The sequence below is a fragment of the Clupea harengus genome, chromosome 10 (genome assembly GCF_900700415.2).
Source record: "Clupea harengus chromosome 10, Ch_v2.0.2, whole genome shotgun sequence".
Taxonomy (NCBI): domain Eukaryota; kingdom Metazoa; phylum Chordata; class Actinopteri; order Clupeiformes; family Clupeidae; genus Clupea; species Clupea harengus.
The window spans coordinates 23,718,978-23,735,193 of NC_045161.1; the positions used below are offsets into that span (position 1 = coordinate 23,718,978).

The 16,216-nt window shown below is 42.9% G+C and overlaps 2 protein-coding genes across 2 annotated transcripts; both read left to right on the forward strand.

Annotated features, from left to right (window-relative positions):
* Positions 1-2,283: 2,283 nt before the first annotated feature.
* erich3 (glutamate-rich 3) lies at positions 2,284-12,550 on the forward strand (the record flags this gene model as incomplete). Its single annotated transcript, XM_031574255.2, has 14 exons — positions 2,284-2,609; positions 3,520-3,613; positions 3,990-4,115; positions 4,440-4,511; positions 4,691-4,819; positions 5,946-6,101; positions 6,336-6,539; positions 6,753-6,930; positions 7,271-7,457; positions 7,696-7,922; positions 8,193-8,381; positions 8,720-9,193; positions 10,555-10,734; positions 11,025-12,550. Coding segments are annotated over exons 1-14 (3,762 nt in total), but the record flags the coding sequence as incomplete, so codon positions are not given.
* Positions 12,532-16,110, forward strand: LOC116222040 (S-antigen protein-like). The gene is made up of 2 exons (XM_031574475.2): positions 12,532-14,956; positions 15,117-16,110. The coding sequence occupies exon 1, from the start codon at positions 12,575-12,577 to the stop codon at positions 14,927-14,929; it is 2,355 nt and encodes a 784-aa protein (XP_031430335.1). The 5' UTR covers positions 12,532-12,574; the 3' UTR covers positions 14,930-14,956; positions 15,117-16,110.
* The last annotated feature ends 106 nt before the right edge of the window (positions 16,111-16,216 follow it).

A 16,216-nucleotide genomic window follows, 5' to 3' on the forward strand; every position in this document is an offset into this window, starting at 1 on the left:
TCTCTCTCTCTCTCTCTCTCTCTCTCTCTCTCTCTCTCTCTTCCCTTTCTCGGCTTTGATCCCTTCTCACCTCTCTACCTCTCCCAATCTCAGGCTGGCTTTAGGTAGAAGGGTTCCCTTTTTGATCAGGGACCAGCATTCTTCTGCTGAAGAGGAACTTTTCCACCTTGTGGAGTTTAGGCCTCAATATCTGTAAAATGCATTGAGACCATTAAATAATAAAATTAAATAAAGTTAATCAGACTAATTAAAGTAATTCTCAATATTTGGCACTATGTCTACAATCACCAGGGAAGTACCAAATACTATAATTTTCAGTGGGCTTACATTTAAAACCTTCTGTTTGTTTGATTGCTAGGTGGCTGCCTCTGTCTGAACCCTGAGACACCAATGGAATACTGCGGGATGTGACGTAAGGGAGAACATTAGAAAGAAAAAAACATGAAAAAAAGACATCTCTTTAGGATATTTGAGATGAATGTTGTCATTGGTTATGTGCCATAAAAACACTCACCATCATCGTATGCGACAGACACAATCGTAGCAATGGAACATATGACGTATGGCCCTCTCGTAAACACATGATTTTATGTAAACTGCAAGGTAACAGTATCCAGGAAATGCTTTCATGACATAACTGTACACACAAATCTGTACAAACAAATATGTGGAAGGTTGGGTGGGAAATGCAGCCCAAGCGACAAGCAAACACTCACCAATACATGCAAAAAATAATAACAGAGATGGTGAAAGCTGTACAAAAAAATACGACACAAATTCAAGACAATTTAATTTAATTCAATACACTTGTGGTCAAATAATATGTTTAAATGCTGACGGTGCCTTTGAAAATGTAATTCTGGGAAACTAGAACGTTTTATAAGGACAGACAATGGGGACAGACCCAGCCAATGGGGAGGAAACTGTGGGGGGATATCTCTCCCCCCCCCCCCCCCCCCCCCGCTGCATACCTAGCGCAGGCTGGAGTGTACCTCCTGGGCCTACAGGTTGATTGTATCATCTCTGTTGAAGCTCGGCTCCTATGGGGTCCTGCTCATCAAACAGAGCTGGTCAGTCCTAACAGATTCCTACAGACTGTGGTTAAGCTCTCTCCTCACTCAGAATACACTGCAAGAAACAAGACTTAACTGCAAAATATATTATTACATATTTTTATATTAATATGTAAACTGTATGACATATTTATCAGATCTTATTCAGTTACATGAGGATCAGATTAATCCACAAGAAAGGCAACACACGTAATTATTAAACCTTTTTTCCATATTCATGTTGTTCTTTGGAGGCATATGGGAAAGGTGGGAGGATCCATTTTAATACATTCTAATGATTAAACAGGAGGATGATTACAGGATGTCATTTCAACTCAAAATATCAATGACATTTCAATGAAGGCATCCTCTATAAAGGAATCTTGGAGGATTGTTTAAGGAAATATACAGTAACCTAAAACGTGGTTGAGTAGCCCACGTTTCTTCCTCACAGTAGCCTCCACAACACACATAAGAATTAAAGAATAGTGTGTAAACTGTAAACGGTTTGATGTGAGTATGTCTACATGTATTAATAGGATAATATATAAAACAATTAAATAATAGCCTACCTCTATAAATCAGAACCAACTGAAAAAATATTGAAGTATATAAATTATGAAGTATAAACAAGGTTGAAAATGTACAAGGCAATTGAATTACAATTTTTGTCTGTAACATTTACTTTTGATCAGTATATTGAGGGGTATGTTCCTGGCCTTGAACCTCCAGTGCTCATACTTGTTCTACGGCGCCCTCAACCGCTGAGGTGCGCTAGTGCATGTCATAATCCCCTCTGCCTCTGCTCTCGCCAGTAGGTGGCGGTAACACACTATTCAACACACTTCTGGTGCACCCAGCTCCATAGGCGACTTGAGCAGGTTTCATATCGGAATTTGTAGGCTACCAACTGTAATTACTTAGACAGCTGGTTCTAAAGAAACAGCAGACTTTACCCGAAATGAAGTGATCTTAGGTTGTAAAAGATGTTTTTACTATATGCAACTGCCCCCAAATTGAGAATACATTTTATAACGCATTTTCAGTAGTTAATTTTATTTATGTATGCTCATTAGAGAAAACATTAACTTACCTGTAAGACATATTCATAGGTTAGGCATATTGTGTCTCAGCACCTAATAAAAAGACAAATGCATTAAGCTTTTATGTAATATTTATTAATTCATACTCTTTAGATATAAATAGCAATTTAACTTCCTATTTGAACCACTGTTTTATTGTGCATTCAGGCAATGCATTTTTGGATAGTCACAAGTATTAAGAGTTAAAGCAACAGACACGCTTAACCAATCTCTGGCATGGCATCGTCACGTGATGCTCCATAGCAACGCTGGCTGACATCAGGTGGTTCGGGCGCAATGAAAAGTACAGGATGGAGACAGGTCTAACAAGGTGTGAAGAAACGAAGCAACTACGTGCTACTTGGGCTCATAATGTGTCGGCAGCCTATGTAAAGTAGTGTCCCGGGTTGTTCAAAACATTCCAGCGGTTTCAAGGGTAACTGCGGATCTCAGCCATGAGTTACCTCAGCTCAGGGTATGTATCCGCCTAATGCACTGCCTCATATCATCTTTAGCTTTGTGCTTACACGTTGTCTGATTAATTGTGAGTTAACTACTGATGATATGTTGCTACAAAGTACAATGTTGACCTCTTAAGACGACTCGTGCGACTAACAAAGTCGAATGATTGAACTTTAATCAAGAGAAGAAAATTGCATACCATTGCAGGCCTGTTAAGTCTGTTACCGTTACCTTGGGGATGTTATACAATAACTTAATCGTGCATACAAACTAGGAAACACAATCGTTTTCATAAGCATTGCTTTACATTTTTAGCTGAAGTTTAACAGTGAGTGTACAGTGGCCTAATAGTCCATAATAGTGTTAGGTTATTAATGAATTATCTGGACACAAAGGGAGTCTTGTGTCCTTAATTTATTGTGAAGTAGATCTATTAGCTTCACATCTTCTTCCCACTCATCAGAAGATGTTTTGACATTCTCTTTGAAAGAGACAGAACGATAGAGAGGAACGAGTAATGAGAAAAGGGGTACGGGTTAAGTGTGCTATCCATCCTAATTCCAAAAGTAATAAGACACCTGTAACGGTATACTTGACCCGATAGTTGTAGAGATCCTGTTGTCTTCCTTACAAATGCTTGGGGAAATCAAATCTGTGTTGGAAAAAGCTAGCTACCAACAGCAAAGCATTTCCTACGGTACAGTTGACACCAGTGTGATCACTCAATTACTTTGTGACAACTGCCCTGGAAAACATCATGTGATTTATCCACTGTCAGGGTACAGATGTTGCAAATGTTGTGTATTTCTGCCCATTCTGTTAGCTAAACTTTTCTAAATCAAGCTTAGATTGAGTCTAAATAAGGACTGTCACTTCAACAATAATAATCAATTGAATGTTGGATGTCGTCCCCCCCCCTTTAGGCTCCTCGAAGCGTACAACAGTCTGACAGATAAGCACCTGATCGGATATTTTAACAACACAAGAATACGAAGACATCTCCGGAGAGCTGGACTGGTACTGAGGGTTGGCTTTGGTTATATCTAATTATAATTTTAGAAATTTCAAATATAAATTGATTCAATATTAATTTAACTACTTTGCTAAACCATGAACCTCTATATTTTCTAATACATTTGTTGTATAAATGCATTAGGAAACCTAATTTTCACACATAGCTCTTAGAACTATCGTAAGGCATATATAGACATGTGTGTCTGTACTTGATACCATTGACAACACCATAATGACATACAATAATCTCAGCAATACAGGTAAAAACATTGTGCGTCTTTGTAGAGATCATCAACCCTTTTTTCCACATACAGTACACGTAGATTGCTTTCATTCTCTGTTTTGGTTGTTTCCTTACACACATTTAATGTGTGATTAGATCACCAGAAGTGGCCGGATCGTCCCTGAGAAGGAGTACCGACTAAAGTTGATCCACAGAACCCATCAGAGGCACGTGCGAGAATGTCTGGCTCAGGCCATATTCCACAAGGTCCTGGACATGGAGGTTAGAACAGGTTTTATTTTCACCTGCCCAGAAGAGGGTCATTTTAGAGTTAAATAACAAAATATAACTGGTATACCTAAAAACATTGCCACAAATATGGCTTTGTGAGAGATATCTTACTCTCAATCTATGACAAAAAAGTCCATATAAAAGTGCTGACAATACACTAAATTAAAGTCAGACAAGAGAAAGGAAAACCTTTTTGAAAATAGTTATGCAGAACATGTAGACACAGCATTAGATTTTTTTTATCTTTGGTCAATAACTTAGCAGTATCACTATGGTATTGATCGTGTATTTCCTTTCTTACCCAACTCAATTCAGCGATCACACCAGACAGAGATCAAAAAGAGGCTGGAGGAATTTGCTAGGAGAGAGAGAGTGTACAAAATAAAGGTATAGAAGCACATTTTCTTTTTAAAACTGTAGGCCTATCCCATGAATGACAAATAAACAATAATTAGATGATTTTTTTGTCCTCTGTAAATTTTCAATTCATAACATATTGTCTAAATTGTCTCTTTTTGCCTCAGTTTGAAAAAATATTGCAGTTACAGTATACTTCTGTTTTCTAGGTGGAACGCTCCAAAAGACACGATGAAGATTTCATCCCCATGTTGTCTCCACGACCTCCTACGGGTCCGAGGGGGAGCCACACGCAGCACTCTGGACCGGAAGGGGAGCTCTCGGAGTCTTCTGAATCTGTGAGTGACTTATTGTTTCTCCCAGAAAAATCATAACGCAGGCCTTCCTCTTAAATTATGTTAAATAACATCCTTTAACACCCTTTAAACATTTTCTTCAACCTCCGGTTCACAATCAAGTGCTGCTCTGTGGACTGTTGTATGAATTATGCAACAATTTTGTTTGTTTGTTTGTTTGTTTGCTTTCTATTGTTCCCACTGTGCTTCAACAAGGGCTGTAGTTCCAGCCGTATGCATATATGAATAATTATTTTAATAGAAAGGTTATCACTTTTATTTTTCAAATCATTTTCTGTACACGAGAACAATCGGTAGGCCCTTCAAACAAAAAGGTTAAGAGCTCCTCTGTCAAACAGTGCAATACAGCACACTAGGTACACAGTGTACCCATCATAAATTCACTTGTTACGCACACCTACTGCCCTGGGTACTCTCCTGTCCCCTGATGCAGGAACCTCTAGCAGTGCCTCATTTGGTTTGCACTGTCAGATAGTTGCCAGGCATGCGTCTGTGTTTACTGGAGCAGCGTGTTGGCGTTAAGATGTTTGCTCCCTCTTGGGCCCATTATGCCCGAGTTACATATCAGCTCAAGTGGGGACGATTACCAGCCGTTCAAATAATCTCTCTCTCTCTCTGCTTTGACACCAATGTAGTCACAGTCTAATTGCTCAAATACACCGATGACAGAGCGAGGCTTATGCTTTTATGTGTGCCTGCCGCACTCCGCTCTGGTGCTGCAGTCCCAAGTCCTTTTGCAAACTCTGCAAACAAGCCCGGCATGCTGGGACTTGCACCGTGTGCAATCTGTGTTGTGGTGCCAATCATCGGGGTTGCAGATTGTTATGTAGATAGTGTTAATTGCCTCTTTGTTCTTATGTGGTACACCCTTCAACAACAGAATTAACAGCGAAATATGTTTTAATAAAATACATTTTTAGAATGTAATGTTATATCATCATATCATATATTGAAATGGGTGTTTGTAATTGAATACTGTTTGTCAACTCACACCATGTATTTTGGTTGTTGGGTACCATGACTGTTAGGGGAGAAATACAGTATATAGATATTTATGTTTACCAGAAATAAACGTCAATATAAAATGACGGCATGTGCTTCCCTGCAGCCTGGCTCCTCTCGACCCAATACTGCCCCTGGTAAGATGCAGAGGCCGGTGCGACTCAAGCCCATCGACAGGAACAGCACCACGGCCTCCATGAAGAGAACCCCCCCTAGCTCCAGGAACCAGGACTCCTCCAACGACACGGACCAGCCACTCAGTGTAAGGAGACAGACAGACAGTTCCCAGCAGCACATACAGAACACTCTCACTCACTCTAGTCGTCTAGCGACTGGTCGCCTGGTTTCTCAGTGTGGAATACATTTGTAGGAGTGTAAAAGTCATCATCTTTTGTGTGTGTGTGTGTGTTTGTTGGTGTGTGTGTGTGTGTGTGTGTGTGTATGTATGTGTGTGTGTGTGTGTGTGTGTGTGTGTGTGTGTCTGTGTCAAAAACAGCTGGACAGAGACACGAGGAAGTGGGCCACGCAAGATTTCCACAGCACCGTGTCCCCGTACCGTCTCCCTGTCATCAACAACCTTGTTACACCAGTGCCACCCCAGACCAGGAGGAGAGACAGGGCCATGAAAGGCCCTCTCAACGGGACGAGAGGACGACGGCTACGCCCTACAACAGCCCCCAATGTCCCCGCCAACACAGAGGTCTGGCTTGTTTCCTCTGCTTTGCTCTCTGAATGGGGAGCAAAAATGATATCGTACATTTTTTCCGAATCGAAATATGTGACTTGATCCTGTTGTCATGTATGACGATAACCAGGAACCAGAACCAATTTAAACCCAGAACCAGAAACCAATTTAAACCCCAAGAAAAAAAAATGTTTTCCAATATCAACTTTTTAAATTTCTTTTCTTCAGGACTCTGCCTTGCTGAGGACGTCAGTGCAGAGCAAGGTGACCGTCGCCATGGTCTACTTTGGAAGGAGTGTTCATTTGTCACATGACCTGGAGGAGCTGGGTGATGAGGTGAAGGTGTTCCAGCAGCACTGCGGAGGGGAGAACCTCTGTGTCTACAATGGCAGACTGAGAGAGGGAGGTCTGTATCCTAAAACAAAACCATAGGACCATAATAATAGAACCGTCATATCACTGATGGTTAGTTTGGGTACAGGAAGGAGATAATATTTCAATGATGGCTCCTGTCCAAAATGGAGAGATCGGTGAATCTTACAAATCTGGTTCCATGAAGGAAATGTGACTTCAATTTGAGTGGGATTTTGGGAACATTTCTCAACCTATCCAACATTTGTTGGGGTGGGGATTCACAATCACAGTGTAAGGAAACACAATGGGATACTTGACGTTTCTATTTTTACTCAATCCATTGTGATCACAAGAAACAGAAGGTGCACTCAAAGGCCTTTTCTCTCCCATAGAGACCTTCCAGTTCATCTCCAGACGGCACCGCGGGTTCCCCTTCAGCCTGACCTTCTACCTGAACGGCCTCCAGGTGGAACGTCTGAGCTCCTGCTGTGAGTTCAAGCACCGGAAGGGCTCTCGGCTGGGAGGCCGCCACGGCCACTTTGGGTTCTTCAGTGTGAATGGGGCCCAACCCTGCTACAGGTAAGAGACCCCTCTCCTCCAGTTCACCCATTGATTCAGTCCATAGAGTAATGGATGTATTTCAGCTATTGCTATTTTGAATGGGAATTCACATCCGATGCTGATCAGCTCTGCCACAGATTTATCTTCAGCATTGGGAGGCTCATCAGTAGTTTTTTTTTTCCCCGGTTGAACTAGAAACTAGTTTTAATCATGGATCAAGTGTCAAGAGTGTAAGCAAACGTTGACGTGTCTCTAGGTGTATCATTGCCATGGGGCTGGACAAGAAACCAACTCCTCCACCAAAAAGAGTGAGTGAAGACACCGGAAGCAGTCCAGCCATTGCGCTCTGCCCTGACGGGGCACGGGAGCCTGCTGAGGTGCCGGGAGACATGGTGAAGAGAAAAGAGCCGGAGACAGAGTCGACTCAACCAGACAGCCTCAAGACCGAGGAGGAGACAATGCAAGACGACCAGCCCAAAGACGGTGAGGGCATGGTCGCATGTTAGTGTTTGCCCATCCAGTATCCGTTGTTCGAAGAGGTAGTTTATATTTATTCATTTTAATAGACAAAACAACAATAATCCAAAACAAGTGATTGTGCAGTGCAGAAACACATTTCCATTGGTTGTGGGCTCCCTTGTTATCAGCCTTAGTGTTGTGTACACCTTGCTTTGCCAGTTGAGCTGCAGGAGTGGTTAGTAACACGTGTGTTCCCTGACAGGAGTGGTTAGTAACACGTGTGTTCCCTGGCAGATTATGAGGAGGACTTTGAGGCTGACGACGAGGGTCCCGCTGAGGATGGAGGTGAGGAGGCTGTCGGAAAATCAGCCTCTCCCACTAATGAGGGGAAAAAAGAGGACGAAATCCAAGACGCCCCTGATGGTGAGCTGGCGGAACAGAACAAACACGCCGACAGTGACGCTGAAGATGAAGATAAGGCCGGTGAGTGAAGAGTGTGTCCACTTTCCAGTGCACTGGCCACCTTCTAGGACTAAGACCAATTTACATAAGGTATAGTAGACTTGTTTACATTCCCTGGTCAGTATTTGCTCAGACCTGTGATTACCATCCTATGCTTGCTTGTTTTTATTTGTTAGTTTGCATCTATGCCTTAGTAAGTAAGTAAGTAATTACTAAGTGATAATAAATAAATGAATAAATATTAATAATAGTAGTAATATTTCTTCACACCTCCATATGCCCATGTAGAAATGAATGCACAACATAAACTTCACACACTGTTAGGTTTCTCATTTCAGCTAGAGCTTCTTCTCCTGTAGATCAGAAAAAGACTTGTCATCCAGGGTCATCCGTGTCATCCGGAGATGCCTCGAGCCGGTCTGGCAGCGATGCGGAGGACAGTGAGGTCGAGGCGGACACCAGGGAGGACGACGCTGCCGAGACCCCCAAGGCCCCAGAGGTGACCCCCCGAGCTGAGCCAGAGCCTGAGCATGAGGTGAACCTCCCTATGGAGACCTCAGAAAAAGAGCAGCGGGTGGAGGATGCTGAGATGACGGAGGTGAGATCTCCGGTGCCTCCAGAGCCAGCTGAGGCTGAGGCTGAGGGTGAGGCCGTGGCTGAGGCTGCGGCTGAGGCTTCACCAGCTGCTGTAGAGGCAGGCGCTGAGGCCCAGGACAGCGCAGGAGCCAGCCTGGAGAAAACCGAGCTGGAGGTATCGGACAGCACAGAGCTGGAGGCTGAGGCTGAGGCTGTGGGGGAGGGGGGGTCTGCAACCGAGGGCGAGCCGGAGAGGGGTGAGTACCCACACGCAGCCCGTGTCTGTGTCTGTGTCAGCTGAGCGCCTGTGTGGTTGTCATGGTGTTTCTCTTCTACGGGAGCTGGAACATGGCTGTCTGTGTCTGTGTCAGCTGAGCGCTTGTGTGGTGGTCGTGGTGTATCTCTTCTACGGGAGCTGGAACATGGTTTCCTCCTATGCCTCAGTCACTGCAGTATGACGACACACCAGTTTAGACTGAGGAAGTTCATAGACATGTTAACGCCATTATGGCTTTTTAGTTCATCTCCATTTGATAACAAACAAATATCATTAGAAAAATAAATATACTAATATTCCTTTCACTAAATGAATAAATAATACATTAAACCTAATTGAAATGTTCATTATGCACACTAGTTTAGTCACACCCACGAGGCAATGGCAAACTTGTTTTATGCTCTTGTTTAATTGTTTTTATTTGACTTGTGGGTCCGATTGGATGTTTATGTTTGTTTTGTTGCTGTGTGACCTGTGGTAAACATCTTGCCTTTCTGTTGTCTGCTCAGTTGACAGCCTCTTGACCCGTGCTGAAAGTCAATTTATTATTGATTATGTTGACGAATGGTCTCTTTGGTTGTGTTTATCTATGTACCGTTTACCAGTATTTTTTGGACTTGATGCCTTTCCACACCATCATGGATCTTTAAATTTATTTCTTTTTGGTTTGTACACAGTTTTATATTGAAAATGAATCAAGCTTTTAAACTGAAATGTTGAATCGATTCTAAGTCAAAGAATATATCCAGGCAATAATCAAGTCTCTGAAAATGCTGAAATTACTGAATGTTTTCATTTGTTCATCAGTTTGTGTTCATCACATTCCTTCATGTTGATTTAACAAGATATGGCATCTGCATGTTCAGGTGGTATATTGTGGCCATTTTTGATCAGCCCGTGTACTCAGCCTTATCTTTTTTTCTGTCTCTGTCGCGTCTCATTTTGGTTATTCGTGTTTTGAAAAAATATATTTCAAAATGAAACCCTATCTGCTGTGTGAGATTTCAATCAGCAATGTCTGAGTGGAACAAATGATCAAGAATGTGCATGTTTGTTGGTTATTTGCATGTTGTGCTTTTAATCACTTTCTTTCTTTTATTTTTAATAAAATGAAATTATTTTACTATGTTGTGTGTGTTTCATTGTGCGTTAAATTGAATTAAGTTTAAATAAAGTTTACTACTTAAATTGAATTGCTGAATCAAAATAAAAAAATGAGATCACATCCATTAACTTCTTATTCTATACGAAGACAAGCAATAATACACTATACAGTCATTACACTTGTTAAACTGCTTTACTGAACGCTTTGTTTCCTCTCTGTGCTCATTGCAACTTAAGCCAAGTCTGTGCAGGAAAAGCTGGCAGAGGCCATTCTGAATGAGACCCAATCGAGCCCAGAACCAGAACTCAGTGACACCAGCACAGAGGAGGAAGAGGAAGAGTCTGCAGAGAAAACACAACAAGACACAGAGGAGGAAGAGGAGGAGTCTGCAGAGAAAACACAACAGGACACAACAGGTAAGTCTCTTTCAGCCAGGATCAGCTCTACATTTACAATTTTTCTGTCACTAGATACTTTCATACAAAGGCACTTAAAGTTTAGGTTGTGGATTAGTATGAAAGGTCCCTGGAAGTCAAACCCTTGACCTTTGTAGTGTCTTTGTAGTGTTGTAGTGTAGTGACCAAGCTATTGGAACAGCAGAGCCACTACAACATATGTTTTGTGTAGGCTTAACTGACAACATTCATAAATGCCTATTTAACATTGAAGTGCCTTTAAGTTAATGTCCGTATACTTTCCCCTGCAGTTTTTGAGTCAGAGACAAGTGTGACCTTCAGCTTGCCACAGCTTAACAAAGAACAGGACAAAGAAAGTGAAGAGGGCTTTAAAGAAATTGTAAGTGACAAGACAGGCTTGCAGGCCAGTGAGGAGGAGCCATCACCTGAAAATGTAGAAAAGCTGGCCACAGATGAACAAGCCGTGATAGCAGAAGAGCAGGCCACAGATGAACCAGCCGTGGTCGCAGAAGAGCCAGGTGTTGAGAATGAGGTGAAGGAGGAACCAGCAGATGATAGCAGTACAGCCGCATTAGATGCTGAGACACCTGCTAAGAATGAAAGTGAGAAGAACAAAGAGGTCGAGATGAGCGAGGCTGATGAAGCACCGTGTGTGGCTGAGGCCGAGGCAGAAAAGAAGGAGCAGGAGGATGAAGAAGATGCCAAGGAACAGACAGAGAAGGCCTGCACTGTTGCCAATGAAACTGAAAGCGCTGGCTTGAAGAACAGAGAGGAAATCGCAGAGGAGGTAAAAGATACCAAGGACTCTGAAGCATCACCAGAAGAGCAAGAGAAAGATGAAGAAAAGGACTCAAGTGAGAACACAGCTGAAACAGTTGAGGGAGAGCCTGCAGTCAAAGAGACAGTCACTGAGGTACAGGATAGGACAAGTGTGACAGCAACATCAGAGATAGGCCAGTTTGAGGAGCCATCGGCTGATGACACGAAGAGGCAGGGGACCCCAGATGACCAGGATAGGGTAGCAGAGGGTGACACAGAAAATGCAGATGATACAATAGCACATGCTGACAGCACTGAAGATGATGCAATAGCTCACGGTGACAGCACTGAAGATGATGCTGACAAAAGTAAGAAACAGGAACCAGACAGCAGCATCGTTGAAACATCAGAGAAACCTTCAGAAACAACCAACGTTACAAAAAGCGGAGAAAACGGTGGCGAGAAGTTGGCAGACTCAGAGAAAGTTGACAGTGATGAGAATGCTGTTAACGATGGGAATGATCCCCAGAATACCGAAGAGAAAGACGATGCCAAAGAGGACAATACAGATGAAGGACATAAGGAGGTTGAGCAAGAGACTGCAGAAAATGAAAGCGTGAGGAGGAAAGAGGAGGAGGAGAAAGGTGTCGATGAACTGAGACAAGACCAGGACAAAACTACAGAAAAGGAGAGTGTAGAGGCTGCCGAAGAGCAAGCTAAGGTAGAGGATGGTGAACAGCCTGAGGGGGATAAAGTGGAAGAGGAAGCAAAAGAGGACGATTTAGCAAATACAGGAGATAAAAATGCTGAAAATGAAATAAAAGCTGTAGATGGAGATGCCAAGAGCTGCATGTCAGATGATGAAAAAGAGAGTAGTGTAGAGGATAAAAACAAAACCGAAGACAAGGTTGTTGATGGAGATGAGAGGAATAGTATGTCAGAGGGTGAAAAAAAGAAATCGGTAGAGGGCGAAGGAAAAGAAAAGCTGGATGGTGCGGAAGATGAAGGCAAACAGGCCAAGGCTGAGACTGCTGAGACTGCAGAGCCCGCTGATGAAACAATAACTGAGAAAGAAACTACAATGGATGATTGTGGGCAGGGTGGTGGTGATGAGGTTAAAGAGGAGGAAGATGACGAGTCGGCGAATGGACAAGTGGATGAGAGAAAGGTAGAGGTTGGACAAGCTGGAAACAACGAGGAAGCGACGCGAAACGAAGAACAGGGAAAGGGACCGAAGGAAGAAAGAAAAGATGGAGAGGGAGAGAGAGTAAACGGCACAGAAAATGAACATCCTGAAATCAAGGTTGAGAAACAAGATGAAGAAAGGGAAAGCATTGTAGAAGGGGGAGGCACTAAAAATGTAGACGGTGTAGAAGAAGACAAGGCAGCCGGAGAAGCAGGAAAGGTGAATGAAGACAGTCAGGCTGGGGATACGTTGAAAGATGACGGAACAGACACCAAGGTAGAGGAAGCAGAGAAATCAGAGGAATGTACAGCAGAGGATGTTGGGAAGAGTGAAAATGAAACGTGTGACGGAGAAAGACAGTGGAGCAGTGGAGTTCGAGAGGCAGACGACAGTAAGGAGAAAGCAGATGAATGTGGTGGTGATGATACAAGTTCAGAGAAGAGAGAGCAGAGAAAGGAAGATGAATCTGGTGGTGATGGTACAAGGTCAGAGGAGAGAGACCAGAGAATGGAAGATGGAGCAGAGGCAGGCAAGGATGTGAATGGAGAGGAAAAGGATGATGTCATGGAGGTTAATGTGGAGGAGACCATAGTCCATGACATAGCAATTAGTGGAGATGGAGCTGAGTCAGAGCACGGTGAGAAGAGTGCAGAGGTCATGGAGAGGTCAATGGATGAGGTCATGGAGATCAAGGCAGAACAGACTGAAGTTCATGAGCTTGCAGTCAGTGGGGTTGAAACTGAGCCAGAATGTGTTGTAATCAATGGTGAAAATGGAGAGGAAATTACATCTAGTGAAACCAACGGGGACATAGTGAAGGAAAAGTCTGAACTTGAAGGCCAAGGACCTCAGCAGATTATTGATGAAGAGCAGAGAGACAGTGCTGACAGAGAACAAGAGATCGAAGAGACAAAGATCGAGGAGATTGTCGGCATCACAAGAAACAGTGTGGTGGACTTGACGGATGGAGATGACACGGAGAGACAGAGAAAGCCGAGTTCAGATGGGTCTGTTGAGATGCAGGTGAAGATGGAGGATGAAAAAGTCAAAGAAAAAAGTGAGCTATCTGTTGCTGATGGCGATGAGCATGCAAGTGTTCTATCAAAAGATGACCCGAACCGACACAATGCAGCAAATCAAGCGACAGACGCAGGAAAAGTATACAGGCAAGTTGAAGAGACAAGCACAGACATTGAGCCTTTTAATGCTGTCCAAGAGTCAGAAAGCCTAAACACCATGCACACAAGCGGTGCTGTGACTGACGCGCCGTGTGATTCTGGAGGCCATGCGGAGACCAAAGGGCACAAATACGAATCACAAATATCAGTAGATAAGGAAGATACAAGCACAAAGGAAGGTCAGGCAAACACACAAGAGCAGGATGGGACTGAGAAAGAGCACAAAGACCCTGTGGTCAATGGAGAACAGTCTGGAGCTGAAAATGTAACATCTCCCGTGCACCTAGCGCAAGAGGAAGTCGGAGATCTCGTGTCCAAGTGGGTGAACCTACACCAATCCTCAAGGTATTTTCAAACGTTCATTGAGCCCCTAGATGACATAAAGGAGACCTCCTCGAAGGGTGAGGTGGAGATGAATGGTCATTCGGTGAAGGGGGAGGGAAGTCAGGTCACAAATCTGCCAGAGTCTGACACTCAGAATCAAATATCTGAGAGGAAAGAGGATAACTGCTCACCGCCAATGAGCGCACACACTGAAGACAAACAGGAAACTGCTGTCGAGGACTTTGTTATGGAAACTCAAGAGGAAAAAACAGAATCTGATGTAAGAAGCAAACATTCCAATGATGAGTCAGTTCTTGCAACCAAAGACATGTTGGAAGAGAGGCAAGATAAAGAGATTAGAGATCTTAGGCTGACTGCTGAAACTAAATATGCTACAAACGACACAGCCAGCACGGCAACAAAGGACAGGGAAAATCCACCTTATGAACAAGGAGTTGTATCAAGCAGAGTAATCAATCTGATAGCCATCACGAAAGCCAAGGATGACTCTAAACTGGACTCTGAATCTTCGTCTGAATCTGCGTCTCATGCAAAGACAGATAACTCGGTCCACTCGGGGCATGCCGAAGATACAACAGAGAAAAACCCACAGCTGAGGTTTGAGGATGTCATGCAACAGAGTCTTAGCAGAGACAGACTGAGTGCCTTCTCAGTGGAAGACTCTCGGTTATTTGGTCCCACCACTTATCCAAGGCTGGCTACAGCTCAACCAGAGCAGAGTTACTAAGGTTGAAACCAGATATGGACCATGACGGTAAGGCGGATTGCATTCTGCATTTTGATATGAGACATTTACATATTTTATTAACAACACAGAGTCTTTAATTGTACTTAAACTCAACTAAAATGGCTAAAGACTGAATGGCAATCCGATAACAAGTATTGAAATCAGAATTTCCATTTAATGTTTATAGAGCTCTTCAGACTGTCCAATGGCTGTCGATTATATGGAAGTACAGTACAAACGTGAAGGCTCTGAAATGTCCTTTGAACATCTTCAACCAGTTCTGAAGTTCGGACAGTAAACATGGTTGTTTACAGTTGAAACGTCCAGTGATTTGGTGAGAAGCCATTTTAGTGAGATGGTGGTATGTTTACTCTCCGATGGCGATGCACTGTTTACCTATCATTTACGGGCAACACGCAGGGATGTGCCGTGGCTAAGGGGATCTAGTATACATAGGCTTTCACCAGTCCACTGAAAGTAGATACCCCTGGACGCACTCAGCACAAATAATTTAATTATTCATATGCTTTGGCCCTCCTGCAGGTCAGCCTGGCTCACACACTTTAAAGAGCAGAGCAGACACACACACACACACACACAGACTCCCCTAATCCATTACACATACAAACTCTTCCCAAACCCAGACACACATACACACACAACGAGTTTACACACTCACTCATCCACTCACTTCCAAGCCAGACGAACACAGACCAGACACACACACACAAAGGTCTCTCTGAGAACATTTAAATATCACACTTCCCTTTGATCAAAGGCCAGAGTATGAATACGATTTTGAGATGAAAACACTGGCTTGATGTTGTATGCGAGGCACATGCAGAATTTCGATGAAAACGGCATACAATGAATAGGTGATTTTGTATTTATATGGCACCTTCGTACAGAGAAGGGCTATCTGTTGAACTCTGAATCATGGATTGCATAGACACTTTATAGTTTTTCAAATATTGTCCACTATGATTAAAGTGGATTAATGCCTCTCAGCACATGGTTGTAGTTTAATGATTAAAATGTGTAGGCACAAATGTTTAAGAAATAGCCATGTTTTACATAATGTAATTGCACTTTCCAGTGGTAATATATTTTCAATTTCTGGTTAGTTTTTTTCCACAAATAAGATCATCATGGTTGGATGACTAATAAATTCATGTCAAACATTTTAAGTCTCTCGTGAATCACTCAAAACGAATGACTAGGTATGTCAGATAAAACATGCATAGTCATAAATACTACGTGATCATAACAGTCATCAAGTCATGGTAT

Excerpts from the sequence above, each read along its gene's own strand:
- LOC116222040 (XM_031574475.2), top strand. The coding sequence starts at position 12,575 with ATGGATGATTGTGGGCAGGGTGGTGGTGATGAGGTTAAAGAGGAGGAA.